The following is a 16,948-nucleotide window of genomic DNA, read 5'->3' on the forward strand; positions in this document are numbered from 1 at the left end:
AAAAAAAAATATAATTTGCTCTCTTTGATTGAGCACTATCAACAACCCTTGTTGAAATTCAATTATTCTTAATTTTTGGATATCTTTTTACTTCGAATAAATAAATATATATATATATTCTATTGTTGTTTCCTAGATGTAAATTCACTGAAACTGTGGTGTTTATCAAAAAGTGCTCAATGACAAGCAGAGCGTGATTATAGTATATTTATTTATACAAACATTATTGGCTACATATGTGCACACGCTTCTGCTGCAATTCCTGTAAAGAAGAAGCATCATCGGGTCAGATCTTTTACAATAAGAGATTCATAAAAGATCTGGCCTGATAACGCTGCTTCACTAAAGTAAATGTAATGAAAACATGTATGCACATATGTAGCCAATGTTTGTACAGATAAACATTGTGACTACCCCCCCCAAAAAAACGGGCCCCAACTATAATTAGGCCCCGTTTCTTAGTGTTTTGTCCGAATGAAATGAAACTTTGCTCATAACTAGTTTATTATATTCAAAACATCACATCAAAACACTAGGGTCTTTCGCCTTTTTTTACTCCGTTCTACATCATATGTTATAGATGGCCTCCACTTAGCTCCGTGCATTTCTTGAGGCGCAGCACGAAGTTGTTCATGACGTTCTTACGGACTGAATTGGTAATGGCTCTCATCTCCTCCCTGATGGCTTCCTTGAGTTCCGTGATGGTTCTGGGTTTCCCTGTGTAGACTCTGTCCTTAAGATAGCTCCAAAGAAAAAAATCGGGGGGGGGGGGGGGGCTTAGGTCCGGGCTATGGGGTGCCCACACAAAATCAGTCTTGAGACTGATCACTCGGCCTCCGAAGTTCCCTTTCAGCCAATCTTGGGACAGGTTTTAGGTGTGAGAACTTGCTCTGTCCTGCTAGAACCAGAACTTGCTCATGAGCAACAGGTAGATGGTCTGGAGCTCACTCACCGCTCCTTGGTGACTGTCACTGCTGCACCAGATTTTTCGATGAAGATTGGTCCGATGATGCCTCTGGCCGAGATTGCAGGGGCTTGGTGGCTACTTCATTGGGTCTGGATGACCCCCAGAAGACATTTGTCTTGGAGTTCACCTTTCCATCAAGATGGAAGTGGGCTTCATCTGAGGTCCAAAGGAAGTTAAGGAAACTTGGTGTCACCTCGATCTTCTTGAGCATCTTGAGCTCGGCTGTTTGCTTCTTGGGACGTCCCGAGTGGCTTGGACGGTTCTCTCTGGTAGCGTTGAGGTTCTCCACGGTTCCATATTTCTCGAAGTGGTCCACCCAGTTCTGAATTCTGCTTTTGGATGGAGCCTTTTCACATTTGAACTGACGCATGAAACTATCCTGGGTTTTCTTAAATGAGCCTGTCTTGTAGTAAAATTTAACACAGTGTATTCTTTGTGTACTCACAGTCGTTGATTCTGCCATGTCCTGTAAAATAAGGGCAATTGGTGAATAAATAATGGAGATATCACATAAAGTGTACACGGGGCCAGTTTTTTTTTTGTCACCCTGTATGTATGATGAGAATAATGAAAATAGTATTCCGACGAAATAGAGAAATAAAAAGGAACAAGCCAAGTTATGTATTCATCAAGGTTTCGTCTTTATTTATTTCATCCAGAGGAAGTCTTAAAATAAAGATGAAACGTCTAAACACATTTTTATTTCTCTCTCTCTCTCTCTCTCTCTCTCTCTCTCTCTCTCTCTCTCTCCATATATATATATATATTTTTTTTTTATTTCATATCTACTGACACTAGTGTTTCATGCCTTTGCAATCATCAGTGTAACAAATGATAATAATTATTGGTGGAGGGATTCAAACTCAGTTACACAGTCAACCTTTGACTTTATCTGCTAGGATCTTACTCCTGGATCAGCATCAATTAACACGAAAATTAAGGGAAATTAAACACCTATAAATGCTAAATGTTGGCACAACAGTAAACCAGTAAGAAAGTGTTCTAACGTCTGGAAGTCGTGAATGTTGCATATAAATGTGTGTGTGCGTGTGTGTGTGTGTGTGTGTGTGTGTGTGTGTGTAATTATTTTTATAGGGTTTCTTTCTCTATACTTAACATTTTAGCATTTGAAAAAATAAGTTTTTGCAAACAGCTGACAAGTTATAATGTGAACACTGCTCTACCGAATGTGTTTGTCATGGCTGTAATATAATTAAAATTACAGCTTTTCATATAACAGCGCAAGAAATTTATAGACATTATTTTTTTACGTTGGATGAAAAAGTAAAAGATATGAAATTAAAAAAAAATAACATTTTTTTTTTGATGTTTCACCCCAAACAAGGCACAGGGCCACTTAGTCGTGAGGATTTACTATTTGGGACTAGGTTTGCAGGGATACTATTTATGGAGTTGAGCACTTGAATTTCTGCATTCGGTCAGGGAGGGAATTCCAAAGTGCAAAAGTCCAAGGAAAAAAGCTATTAGATTAGAAGGCTTTACGGCATTTAGGGATCTATACAGTGTAGGGGTGGAATTTTGCTGCTTTTCGGGTTTGTTGGGGATATTGTCATCAAGGGCTACTAGTGCTCGGAGTTGGTCATAGCACCTGCCAGTACAACACGTACAAGGATGCTATGTTTCAGCGATAGAACAGAGGTTGAAGTTTACTTACCAGTTGAGAATCTATTAGGTTTGTGACTCTTTTTTGAACCCTGTCTAGGCGGAAGAGACTAGTGACAGATGCACCAGCCTAGATGTGACAACAATATTCCATGCATGAGTGAACCGTGGCCTTGTAGAGATACAGGTGTAAGTAGCCTTTTAGCACAGTAGAGAGAGCCCATCTTCCTTACAACAGCCTAAGCAATTGACTCAATGTATTTGTTCCAATTCATGTTGTCTGTGAATGTTAACCCTAGAAGTTTAAAGGAAGTACTTTCAGGTAGTGTATCATTAACCATGGAAATAAATGGTTAAGAAGATTTTTGTAATTATTAAAAGAAATAAGCTTAGTCTTGGCAGAATTGAATATTACCAACCAGTTAAGGCCCCATTTCAGTACAGACTGGAGGTCTTCCTCTAGAGGTTTAGCAATTTCCTTAGATATGTGTTCATTTTTTTAGCCCTCGTGTCTGTTATAGAAAGCGGTGTCATAAGCAAATATCCCCATTTCAGAGAAAATTTTATCAGGAAGGTCATTCATGAATATCAGGAATAATAAAGGTCCAAGGATTGACCTCTGTGGCATACCTGCATTTATATCATATTGTTTTGATGAACGATCATCGAGGACAAGTTAGATTTTTCTCTTATCTAAGAAGGATTTGATTATGTTAAGTATATGTCCAGCAATACTATATGATTTGATTTGATGAGAAGACCATCATGCCAAACCCTGTCAAATTCCTTAGATATGTCTAGGGCTACTGCCCTAGCTTCCCCTGCCTTATCCTGTGCTTCATATTTCTTTGTATGTTCAGAGATTACGGTTAGAATATCTGCAGTAATACAGGATTGTTTAAATCCATATTGTCAGTAGGATAAAAGTTTGTCCGTGAGGTGGCGAATTAGTATGTGATTGATTAAGGATTCAAAGATTTTGGCAAAGAGAGGGAGGAGGCTATTGGGGCGATAATTAATTGGGTCATTTCTTTCCCCAGAATTCTTGTTAATTGGTACAACAGAAGCAATATCCAACAGTTGGAAAAGCAAGATTCGTTAAGGCATTTATTGTAGAGTTTGGAGAGTACCAGAGCAACCTCAACAGAGCATTTTTTTTTAATAATATAGAAGAGTGATTTAATAATATAGAAAGATGATTTAATAATATAGAAAGAGAATTTAATAATATAAAAAGGGTAATTTTCAGGTCGAGTATGTCTGCAAAGGGAAATTGAGGGGGGGGGGCTTCTGGGTCAAAAATGGAATTGGAGACAAAATGTTGGGCAAGCAGATTTACCTTTTCAGTTGCTGTCCAAACAATCTCAAGGTTGTTGGATAATGGGAGAATTGTCGATTGTCCATTCTTTACTACACTGCTATAAATTTTCCATAAATCACGTGTTCCTAGTTTGTACGATTATGCATTTTCTGATGACTTAAGAATGCCTTCTCTTAGCTGCGACTTACAATTATTTCTAGCTTCTACAAACTTTTGTCTATTTGTATTGGACTTATGTCGGCTAAGTCTGTGGAATGCATGCTGCCTTTGAGTGATAAAGCACTTCTATGTAGGAACATGTGCTTCACTTGCTGCTTTAAACCATTCAGTAGTCTCATCTGCACACTATTCCAGAGGAAGAGAAAAGATATTACTCCATGAAGTGTCTTTGATGAGTTCCCTGATTGCTTCTCAGTCAGCCTTCTTATAGTATCTTGTTGCTTTGAGCAATGACTCATCAGCTTCGTGTTGAGAGCTTAGGGTGATTTCTACCATTATCACAACGTGATCATCATTCCTAAGTGAGCTATGGGCATTTGTTAGACAATCATTGGGAACTGGTCAGAAATAGATCCAGAAGTGAGACTTGTTGGTATTGTTGATCTGGGAGACAGGTCGGAAATGTAACTGTCTGTGATAGGGAATGAGATATAGAGAAGCTATGTGTTATGCTACCAGATGCGTCTCTGTAAGTAGAGAAACCAAGCCATTTACTGTGGTGGACATTAAAGTCACCAAATATATGTACTTGCATGCTAGTATCTAGGGAGACCGTTGAATCTATGCTGTCAGAGACTTGGTTGATTAAGGTACACTCCTGGGTCGAGGGAGAGAGGTAGACAAAATATAAGTAGCTAATGCTATGTTGCATGTTAAGTCTAAAGCACATGAAGGTCTGGTCGTCTGATTCTAATTTTGATTCTCTAGTCAAGGGGTGGGTGTTTTGAATATAGACTCCAAGTCCATGCATATGTCTGTCTGAGTCTTTACAGCAAAATTGGAGATAACCAGGCTTGTTAAAGTGGTCAGTGGAGATGGAGGAGTGTTGGTTAGTTTCACTTAGCGCCAAGATATCTAGGGAGTTTGCTAAGAGAAATGATTCAACATTATCTAAATTAGTTCTAAGCCTGCGGATATTCATGAATGCAAGGGAGGAGGTGAATTGGTTTTGTTATTTGTTGTTGGTTAAGTTTACGCCTGGTTTGATTGTAATTTTTGATTGAACTGTCATTTTGTTTTATATAAAAGTTTCAGTTTCAGAGTGAGAAGTGCTGACAAAATCGTTGTACACACAAGTGAATAAAGGTGGAGGCACTTTGGTTGGAATATTCGCACTAGTAAGTGAATTGGCACAACAATGGAAATGAGTATTTCAACACAACTCATAGAATGTCTGACAAATAAAAAAATATCAGTAAAATCATCTGTCTCCAAAAAAAATATATAAAAATATTTTCTTTTTAGTTTTTTTTTTTGATAACTTTCTAAAAAAAAAAAAAAAAAAATGGAAACATTTTATTTAATTTTTAATCTTTCTGTCAACCATCATTTTTTCTTTTGACATTTGAAAGTTTTTGCAAGATAATTTAATTAAAAAATTAACTGATGATGAGTGTTGGCTCAGCAGTGAAGTGTAGATGACCATGGATACTGAATACTGATTTTGTTGTCACTGTCTACTTTAAGTCGAGGTGGCCGCGTCCTTTTTAGAGGAGTTGAACTCATCGGAGGTTCAGAAGGAGCACTGTTTATATGATTAGTGAAACAAAAATCAGTTAAGGAAGATAAATACTCTCAATAAATATTTTAAATAAATACATAATATAAAAAACAGTAAATAAATACCTTAAATATTTTAAATAAATATATGATATAATACAATAAATACACTGCTGATCAAAAAATTAAGACCACTTAAAAATCTTTAAAAAGAAACCTTTTTTTTTAAGGATAGATTTTAAACTCTTCCGACTTAAAATTACTAATACTAAAATCTAAAAGGTTATCGAAACTAAAAGGTATATTCCAAAAATTTTATTTAAAAATTTGCATTTTTATTAAATTAGGCTTTTTACACATGATCAAAATTATAAGACCAAGTGTATAAATTGTTAGATTTATGGTAATTCTAACGTTTTTAGTTCAATTAGAGATTAGCAATCACTGTGTAAAGGTGCTACCATGCCCAAAGCAAGAAAAGTAACCGAAGTTAAGCATTCTCAAATTCTAGGATTCCATAAGCAAGATGTGTTACAGTGGGCGATAGCAGCTAGGGTAAATCGCAGTAAAACTGTTATTTGCAACTTTCTAAAGAACACTGAGAATTATGGTAAAGCAAAATCCTTTGGTAGGCCCCCTCCAAATTTCTCCTGCATTGGGTAGGAGAATCTAGTAAAATTAAAGTGGTTACATATGCTGATTGCAGTCGAATAACCATCAGACGACACTTACAACAAAAAGGCATGGTAAATAAAAAGCGTAAACAAATTCCTCAATTGCTTCCACGTCACAAAGTGGAATGCTTCAGATTTGGTTGTGAATACCAAACCTGGGACGTTGAGAAATGGAAGAAAGTCCTGTTTTCTGATGAGAAAAAATTCAATTTAGATGGTCATGATGGCTTCCAGCGATATTGACATGACAAAAACATGCCCTTTGAAATTTTTTCCACATGACGTAGTGGTGGAGGGTCCGTAATGGTATGGGGTGCCTTTTCTTACAGAGAGACGATGGAGCTCCAGGTGGTGCAGGGTCATCAGACAGCAGCTGGTTATGTGATTATGTTAGCATGCTACAAAAAGCATCTTTGATGATGGAGGGTCATCGTTTTGTGTGGGATGGATGGTTATTTCAACAGGATAATGCTGCAATCCACACTGCAAGACAAACCTTGAGCTTTCTACAAGAAAATGGAATTCATCTCTTGGGACATCCTGCATGCTCACCGAACTTGAACACAATTGAAAGTGTTTGGGCATGGATGACAAGAGAGATTTATCAAAATGGCAAACAATATTCAACAAATACCTTAAATAAATACATGATATAACTATATTAAACAAATATATGATATAAATACATTAAATAAGTACATGATATAAATATATTAAATGCATGATATAAATACATTATATAAATGCATTATGCAAATGCATTAAATAAATATATGATATAAATATTTTAAATAAATACATGATATAAATATTTTAAATAAATACATGATATAAATATTTTAAATAAATACATGATATAACTATATTAAATAAATATATGATATAAATACATTAAATAAGTACATGATATAAATATATTAAATGCATTATATAAATACATTATGCAAATGCATTAAATAAATATATGATATAAATATTTTAAATAAATACATGATATAAATACATTATATAAATACCCAATACTGATTTGGAAACCCTTGACAGTGGAGGGCATGATCAGCCCAGCGAAGGGCTAAGTCTTAATCAAAAAAATAAATGCTAATAACTTTAGCCCTTATACTTGAGCGGCTTGTTAGCCTTGATAAGTCATGACTCATTAGTTACATTTTTTACATCATTTCAACCATCTTTCATGTTATTTAATGTCTAACAAAGTTATTTTGGTAACACTTTTCACATATTCATTCAGATTAACTAGTTTGGCGACTGAGAGAGACTATTGTTCCTATTTCTTTGCCTCCCCACGAGGGTAGAGTTAGTCACGAGGTTGGGGAAAATCCAGCTTTCCAAAAAGGGGCACTGGATGGGAACAAAAGTAAAAATTTTCTCAGTCATGAAGGATTTCTCCTCAACTGACCAAACACATAAAAAGTTAAGTGCAGCATCAGAACAGATACTACACTGTGATCTACGCCCAAAGGCCACGACTGCAATAAAGAGAAACCAATATTATCTAAGCTTATTATTTACTTCTTAATTTACCTAACTGAAATGAGTGATGTGCACAGACAGACATCAGGGTAATATTTTGCTTAGATTATCAAGTTTCCTACATTATTGGTGGTGTCTCATCTACATAGCTTCCACGGAGAGACTGATTTGAAATCCTTTGTTTCTCTCAGCTTTAAAACATTATTCGTCAATGTTAGATTCTGTTTTGTCTACTGTTTTATCTGTTACCCTCTACTTCAACTTTACATCACATGTTTTTCATTCAACTTGACTTATCAATTATTCATTCAACCTTTGGAACGATTCTGTTTTGCAGATCTGGATTATTCTGATATGCACTCAGTGTGACCCTTGTCAAAATTCACACTAGCTACTTGATGTAGAATCCTGAATATATAACAATGGCACCATTCCTTGATTGTATGCCCCAAAGACTCAAATATAAGTTTTAATACCGAGAAATATTATAAGAATATGATTGGATGACCCCCCCCCCTCACCCACATCCAGACTCCCATTTTGTATACCAGAGTCCATTGCTGTCTGACAGATATTATCAACTATAGGTCAGAATGGCTAATTAATGGCATCTCCATGAGGTGATTCCATCATCCCAAATTATGGGTCACATAACTGGATGTAGTTTCAAGCTATACCAAGGACAGATTATAATAGTCGGACTTAAAAAGAATGAAATTAAAAAAATTTCAGGTATAAGTCCTAGTACTGAAAGATGTTATGAGAAAAGGAGATAGTTTGAATATGACTGGATTCAAATCCTCTTCCCATCCTGTTCACCCACTGACTTTTGCATATCGCTGTCTTACAGGTACTATCGACTTCAAGTCAGAATGGATTTGCTTATAATAGCGTTATAATAGACAATGTTTAAAAAGAAATTAAATTTTTTAAATTTCCACGTTAAAGGATACGTAAAATTTGACAAGTCTGTGGTGTGAAGTTGGGTGAAATTGGTGACTGGGGTTTTTTCTTGTCGAGGAAGAGGATTTCTTTGTTCAGGCAACCAATCTGCAGCAGAGACGGTAGGCTTGCTGTTTCCAATCCTTCGTAAATCCCGCAACAACTCTCTAAAATATAAAGAAAAACAGCAACACCAAAGATAGCCATGGCGGAATCAAATAACCAAATAACAAAAGTTCTATAATTTTACTTAATTGTAATAAACATTTTGATGATATTCTGAGGCCAATCATCAGTAACGAACTGGTTTCATTGCAGGTTTCAAATATTAAATCGTACCCAATCCATCGGCAACCCAAGCGTTTCTCATATAAATAAAATTCACAAGCTATTCTACAATTCAGTCATATTTGGTGCAAATAAACTTTAGTATATGCCTGTCTTGTCCACCAAGTTTCAATTAAGAATGTCCATCAGTCTTTGCTTTATATATATGTATAAAATAATAAGATTAAACATAGTATAACATCACTGATAAACAATTTCTACCAAGATTTAAAATTACAACTTGTCAGTCCAATAATGTTCTAGCTTTATTTTCTGTCTATATTATTATTTTATATTTGGAGTTAGGCATTTGCTGCCTAGTAGACATTCATTTACATTGAGGTGCTAATTGGGTGGTTAAAATAGTAATTTGATACTTCAACATTTATTTTCTTATTCGTTTTTGCAATACTAGAAGCTATAATAAATAGTTGAAACTAAGTTACCATTGAGTATGATAATTACAATGTTTTATCATTAATCTTCATTTATCTACAATCCGTAGAAAATTTCTTTTCCATAATTTGATAGGACTCTTTAGGAATATTATTTAAAATGTGCTTACTGTATGCTGGATTGAACCATATGGAATTATGCTGTTTATTTTTCTTCTTATTACTACTCTCATTTTGGTTGGTTGTTTTGTTTTATGGCATATCAACCCTTTTCAGGTTATTTAATACCGAATCTGGTGATTTTGAAGAACGATTTTTTTAATATAGTATATTTGTTTTTTAAGTCGTATTCTATTTACCCCATAGTTGGGACCCTAACAGGTGCTACTACTCCGGGTCAGAGTGGACCTGGGAGCAATGGCAATTAAAGAGTGGCTCCACACTCCTTAAGGCCTGCAAGCTGGGGCCTCACCATCGGATATAGTTTAACGTCATATCCAGGACCGTTGTACTCTCATTTTGAGATGTTTATTTGTGTAAATTTTTGCTGCTAGAATTTTTTTTTTTTTTTTTTTACATAGGCAGCACCACTTATCAAGGCCAAGAGGCCACTCGAGGATAAGGGTTAAAGAGCGTACAGTAAAAATTGGACAATATAGTAATCGATAGTAAATGGAAATTCGGTAAATTTGTTAACAGGTGGAACGGCTAATCAAGAACTTGTTTACGCTAGACTTGAAGACAACCATATTGTAGTCAGCTGGAAAGCAGGAAAACTGAAGACAATTCCACAGGCGTGCAATGCTAAGAAAGAAGCTTTGTTCATGGAATTTACGTTTAGGTTTAGTCACAGATAAAGAGTGGGGGGGATTATTAATAGTGTTTTCAGCTAAACGAGTATTTTTTTTTAAAGTTTGGCGAGGGGTGGACCATAGACTGAAGCTCAGTCGAACACTTTCCATGAAAATAACGATAAAGCAGAGACAAACTCGCAACATCTCTTCTGTGAGATAGAGGTTTCAGGGATATTGATGTGCATTTAGATTCTTTATAATGTGTATCTTTTTCTTTTTTTTTTACATGGGGGTAACCACTTATCAAGGCCTGGAGGCCACTCAGGGATAAGGGTTATTGTGTGTACAGTAATCAATGAGATAGTATTGTAGTAATCATTAGTATTGGAGATTTGATAGATAGAAGCTTGGTTTTGGATGCATTAAAAGTGACCAGCCACCTCTTCCCCCATTGTACCACGCGCTCAAGATCAGAGGAGAGTGTATGCAAATGATTTGTTGAATTTTTCGTTTACTTTTATCCCCTTTCTTAAATTTTTATCATTTCCTGATTTTTGTGTTTTTCGTGGCCACATATGATATATTCTTGCATATCACTTTTCCATCTACAATACTTTTTGATGCATTTGTAATAAATTTAATTTCTTTATTATGTCAAGATATTACTAATGTTCAATATAATATCTGTTCATTAGAGAATATTCTCTTAGAAATGTTTTTAATAAGTGTGTTTTTCATAGACTGCGGATGGTTAGAGTTATTGTCTGTATAGTATAGATTTTGGTTATGTTAAAAAGTTTTTAATTATTTTCATTCAAATTTAATGTTAAATCCAAGAGATTTATAATTTCTAGTTATTTGAGCTGTAATTTTTTAGTGTAAAGCTTTTTTCTCAAAATTTCTATTATTACAATTAACAAAAATAATGTATATATAAAGATATACACAGTACGTTCATTATACAAACATATGTGCATACATGTTTCAGTGGAATTTCAATTTAGAGAAACCTCATCAGACTGAAAATCAAGGTTCATTCATTTTGTATATAAAAAAAATATCTGGATGGGACTTCAACCCTATAAAAAAACGGAAGGGTTAGGAGGTAGGGGTGTGGCAAAGAAAGGGAATAAATAATTTTTTTTTTTTTGCCACACCCCTACCTCCTAACCTCAGGCATTCACAAACCAAACACCACCACCCTTTTTTTCCAAGGTCACACCCAGATATCTTTTTTATATAGAAAATGAATGAACCTTGATTTTTGTTTCAGTGTCCCTTTTTTTTCTCAGTCTGATGAGGTGAGTCTCTTTAAATTAAGATTCCGCTGAAATATGTATGCACATTTGTAACCAATAATGTTTGTACAATAAACATACTATATACATGCTCTGTCCTCCATTGAGCACTTTTTAATAAATACATGATACATGGGTTTCAGTGGATCCGCATCTTGGAAACCAAACTACACAACTATTATATATATATATATATATATATATATATATATATATATATATATATATATATATATATATATATATATATATTTGTTATTGTTGTTTTTTCAAGCGATACATACGGTTAATATTGGCGCCGCCTCGGAGCTCATTTTTTTATTTACTTAGAAAGTCGCCCTTTTTAATTTGGACGTATATAACATTTTTATTTATCTATTATTTTTAAAACAGTAATCTACGTACACGCGTGTTTCGAGGTTGTTACCTCTCGTCAGCGTAGTTTAACTGTTTCTAGGGATCGAACCTCAGACCATGTTTACCACAGTCCGATGCCTTAACCGTTAGGCCACAGACCCTAGATTAATTATACTGTTTATTTTTATCGCTTATAAATTTAGATTTGTTATTGTTGTTATATATAATATAAAGCTGGACGTCTGTGTGTGTGTCTGGTCATAAATAGGCTCCTATATGGTTGACTATTATAGAAAACTGATAACATATAATGATAGAAGATGTATCGAGACAAAGGAATGGGTATGTTTGATCTGGCATAATGATGATTCATTAAAATTGTGGGGTCTGCGTACACGCCTGATCCACAAAGTATGGAAATAAAAAATTTAAAAATAAAAAAAAACGTTTACAAGTGTTTTTGATATAGATGTACATAATAATACTTTGATAAGTATGTTTTAACTTAAATAGGGATGGTATAATAAAATTGTGAGGTCTGCATTCGCGCCTGGCCTCCATAGAATGGAAATAGGCACAAACTTTAATAAAGACTTTTCATATCTATCTGCGTAAGTATACTTTGATAATTATGTTTCAGTTTGAAGAAATATGGTATAATAAAATTATGGGGTGTTCGTTCGCGCCTGACCTCCATAGAATGGAAATATGTCACAAAGTTTAACAAGGTTTTTTAATATAGATCCACAGAATATTGTGATAAGTGTTTCAGTGTGAACAGGTATGGTATAATAAATTATGGAGTTTATCTATTTTATTTTTTACTTTCATCATATTTTGCTTTGGTTTTGATACCCCCAAATTCGAAGCTATATCTTTACAACCCTTCCTTTTCATAACCTATCATACTTTCATAAATCAGAGTCCATTTTCTGTAGGCTGTTTTTGAACCCAGTCAACGACAGGTACTTTTGCTAGTATATATATGTGATGGGATGATTCCAATATTCCCACCCCCACCCCGATTCCGATACAATTACAGATTCCTTACTAAATTGCTGATTCCGATTCTTTATAAATCTCTAAGTATTTAACTATGAAGTAGTTTTTTTTCTCCCAATGACTGTAGAAACATGTTAAATATGCAGATATTTTCTTGAACGTAAAAAACACTTATGGGCGGGGACTTTAGATTTACTGGTAGTTTAAAATCAATAAATATTTATTATTTTATCATTACTACCAGCAATTAAAGAATTTGCTTTTAAAAAATTAAAAAGAAATTAAAAGAATCGTTATTGGCATTGGAAAATAGGTACTAATTTTTCCGATTCTGATACCGATATCCTTAAAAGTTCTGATTTTTTTCAATTCCCGATTCCGGATCATCGTCCCAACACTAATATATCAAACAATGCTTCCTTTGTTTTCTAATAAAACTTATAATATTCAATATGAGTATGATAATAATATAGTTTGGTAAGTAAAAAAAAAAAAGAAATTTTGAGATAAGTGTTACTTACTTTGCTGGAACATATTGAAAAGAGAAATTGGAAGGAGTTAATTTGGGAGCTGAAAATTAAAACATATTTGTAAATTAAACCAAAAACGCTGAAAATCGTAAATTGAGAAAAATAAATTCTTTATGCAAAATAGCTTCAACTCTGTTAACACTAAACTGATCATCAATTGTTTTGGAGGCGAATAGGTTCAAGCGATTGTGGATCATATACATATATAAAATGTCATTCCAACGAGAGAAATTTGTATATTTAAAGAAGTGGAGCTACTAACATTTAATAATAGTAAAAAAATTCATTATTTAATATTTTGCATTTTTTTAATGTAACAAAAATGTTTGGTGCTTAAATTTTTATAACATATTTGCTTCTTGGCAGATATTATTTTGAGAAAAACATTGCGGCTTTGAAAAAAGAAATGAATGTTTATTTGTATTAAAAGCTTGGTGTCAGATATATATGTCATCCATATACAGTATTTTTGCTGTATCACAAATATATATATATATATATATTTATATATTGATAATTATTGTAATGAAGCAACAATGATTATTTTTTTCAATATATTTTTATTTTACTCCAAACACCTTGCATTCTTCATCAGGCAAGATCAGAAAAAGTGAAAAACAGGAAATGAGGTCATCCATATGTAGGATATTAAAATGCTAGAAATTGGATGATCAAATGTTTTGGAGGGGAAAGCAAGAGGAGAGTAGGGGAGTATACTAAGGGTTGTTTAAATATGATAAGAGTTTATGTATAAAAAATGTGGTCATTTATTTAAATATAATTATCGAATCGGAATTTTCTGTGGGACTTTCGCATCATTTCTGTTGTGCTTATGTGTTTACCTAATTTTTGTAAATGAAAGCAATGACAGTGTTATTTTGTAAATTACTAAAAACAAAATTTTATTCTTCAAATATCACCCATTATTATCAAATACATCTCTAAAAAAAGAATACGTAGAAAATCAAACTTATTTTTCACTCTTATTTATAAAGTATGAATATTTTGAAATGAAAAGACGCAAAATTTAAACAGTCAAAAATATTACAAGATTATTTTTGTAGCTTTTAACAAAGTTCAATTTCAAAAATTGTAAGTATCTGTTTGATAGGACGAAATGTTAACATAAAAAATTGCTTGATGATATTACTTGGCATAAAAATTGCTTGATATTAAATGCTGGCAATAAAATTGTTCAATGACATTAAATTTCAGAAAAAATAACTTGGTGACATTAAATGTCAGCATAAAAATTATTCGATGATATTAATTGTTGGCATAAAAATTGCTCAATGAAATAATAGCATAAAAATTGCGTGGTGACATGAAATATTAGCATAAAAATTTGTTGATATTAATTGTTGGCATAAATATTGCTCAATGATATTGTTGGCATAAAATTGCTTGATAATATTAATTGTTGGCATAAAAATTGCTTGATAATATTAATTGTAAGCATAAAAATTGCTCGAGGACATTAAATATCAGCATAAAAATTGCCTGATGTCATAAATTGTCAGCATAAAAATTGCTGGATGACAATAAATATCAGCACAAAAATTGCTCGATGACATTAAATGTTGGCATAAAAATTGCTGGATGACATTAAATATCAGCATAAAAATTATCTAACGTCATAAATTGTTGGCATAAAAATTGCTGGATGATAAATGTCAGCACAAAAATTGCTCGACAATATTAATTGCTAGCATAAAATTACTCAATGACATTAAATGTCAGCATAACAATTAACATTGCTTACTAGTGTTGAATGTTAGCATAAAATTTGATACATATAATTCATACTAGAATCAAAGCCAACATGGGTCATAAAAGATGGTCTTACCTTCTAACCTGGAACCAAACTTGGAATTGTATGCATGATGGACAAGATTAACATTGGACCTACAAGAAAAAAATACAAATAAAGTTTTTTCAATGTTTTATTTTAATAAAAAAAAAGAAACTATTAAGCTTTTTCATGTGTTCTCACAAATATTGATCTTGTTTTGTTTGATAAAACAAAAAACATCTAATTGATGTTTCTAGAACAAAAAAAATGTAATTTGGTGGCATAGTAAAATGTAACCAACCATGGTTATCTAAAATCCAAGTCTTGTTCAGAAAACAATAGAATAAAACTAACAAAATGCTTATCCAACTGAAGAGCAAGATTTTCATTAACGTGAAGAATAATTGTAACTTTTAACACTGATATCTGTTGCAATTGTTTCTTTGAACAATTACACAAACCCCTTACATGCTTTTCTTTCTCGTCTGTTTTTTTACTTCCATTTCTTTCTCTCATTGTTTTTATGTGCTTTTCAAAAAAAAAAGGCTTTTTGTTCACGCATTTAAATTATGTTAACAAAAAATACAAATTAACATCTCACAAATATGAGGGACATTCCAAAAATAATGCTTCCTATTTTTATTCCACCTAAATGGATTAGAGGGGGATTGCAAATTGCATTGTTATGGTAACTGAACTTATGCATTCATAATTTGAAATTTTCATCTCTCTGTTGTAGATATTGACAATGTGAAACTAAGAAAGTAACCTCTGTCATGGACACGCATCAGAAGTAGAGATGTATCATTAAATTCCAGGCAAAAACGCATTGAAAATGCTGGTGACTATGTAGAAAAAATATATTCTGGAGCAAAAAAAGTTGTTAATTTTAATGGTGCTACTCCTGTCTTTGTAGCTCTTTAACTTTTTAAGTTAAAAAAAAGGAGTCATTACTTTTGGAAATGCCCTTGTAACTTTTGAAAATAGCAATGTATCGTGGATGCTTTGTGAATATCTATTGACACAGTTCACTGTGTTCATTTTTATTTGTTCAGCCACTTTTAGTTACTTAGCTAACCAATCTCAAGGAAATTAGATGATGATGATATTCTGGTCATAACTGCAAGTAAAGACATGTCAGGCGTGGAACTGCAGATCAATGGAGTAGAAGTGGTAACTTTGCTTCTGCGACAATCCTTTATGTTTGGAGTCAAATGTTCTCTGACTTTGCATGCAACAGCTGAGCCTTGCTGTTTTTTTATGTTGGTGGTAACATTGCAGGTTAATAAATATCTACGAAGACTTCATGCAGACCAGAGAATCCTGAGGCACAATCTTTATGAGCTCTATGCAAAAGTTCAACTCACTTAACAACAATCATATGTATAGTAAAACAATGTGTGATTTTGTGTGTCATGTTTACATATTTTTTTCTTTCGAGTGAGAGTCGTTTAATTTTTATGATCTTCCATTTCTTGTAATTTTACCAAGAATTCCTCATAAGTTTTGGATTTGATTATAGCTGAAGGAACTCGTTATATATACACTGTGTATTAAATTATTAACGACTTGACATTTTTTAAATATTTAAGGAACGAGTGAATAAAAATCCATGAAACTTTGAGAAAGTGCTTACAATACTATTCAGCTACTCTAGTCAGAAAATAAAAGTATTTAAAGCCGTATTAGCGAAACTATGGCAGAAGATAGGAATAT

The 16,948-nt window shown here is 33.3% G+C and overlaps 2 protein-coding genes across 9 annotated transcripts in view; both read right to left on the reverse strand.

The window, feature by feature from the left end:
• Positions 1 to 817: 817 nt before the first annotated feature.
• On the reverse strand, positions 818 to 4,070 carry LOC145278081 (uncharacterized). Its single transcript, XM_080130345.1, has 2 exons — positions 3,930 to 4,070; positions 818 to 1,433 (listed from the first exon to the last, which is right to left on the reverse strand). Exon 2 carries the CDS (start codon positions 1,428 to 1,430, stop codon positions 969 to 971), a length of 462 nt encoding a protein of 153 aa, XP_079986471.1. The 5' UTR covers positions 1,431 to 1,433; positions 3,930 to 4,070; the 3' UTR covers positions 818 to 968.
• A 1,341-nt stretch (positions 4,071 to 5,411) lies between these two features.
• LOC145278079 (uncharacterized) overlaps positions 5,412 to 16,948 on the reverse strand; it is a 220,741-nt gene continuing 209,204 nt past the window's right edge. For 7 of the 8 annotated variants that reach the window (XM_080130342.1, XM_080130343.1, XM_080130336.1 and 4 more), the window contains 4 exons: positions 15,287 to 15,345; positions 13,432 to 13,480; positions 8,749 to 8,904; positions 5,412 to 5,676 (listed from right to left, as the gene is read on the reverse strand). In XM_080130342.1, coding sequence (XP_079986468.1) covers positions 5,532 to 5,676; positions 8,749 to 8,904; positions 13,432 to 13,480; positions 15,287 to 15,345 — 409 coding nt within the window. In that variant the 3' untranslated portion in view covers positions 5,412 to 5,531. The remainder of the gene's footprint in view (positions 5,677 to 8,748; positions 8,905 to 13,431; positions 13,481 to 15,286; positions 15,346 to 16,948) is intronic. The other variant, XM_080130341.1, reaches the window with a different exon arrangement.

The sequence above is a fragment of the Euprymna scolopes genome, chromosome 6 (genome assembly GCF_053919585.1).
Source record: "Euprymna scolopes isolate OS-2025 chromosome 6, ASM5391958v1, whole genome shotgun sequence".
In the NCBI taxonomy this organism is placed as follows: Eukaryota; Metazoa; Mollusca; class Cephalopoda; order Sepiida; family Sepiolidae; genus Euprymna; species Euprymna scolopes.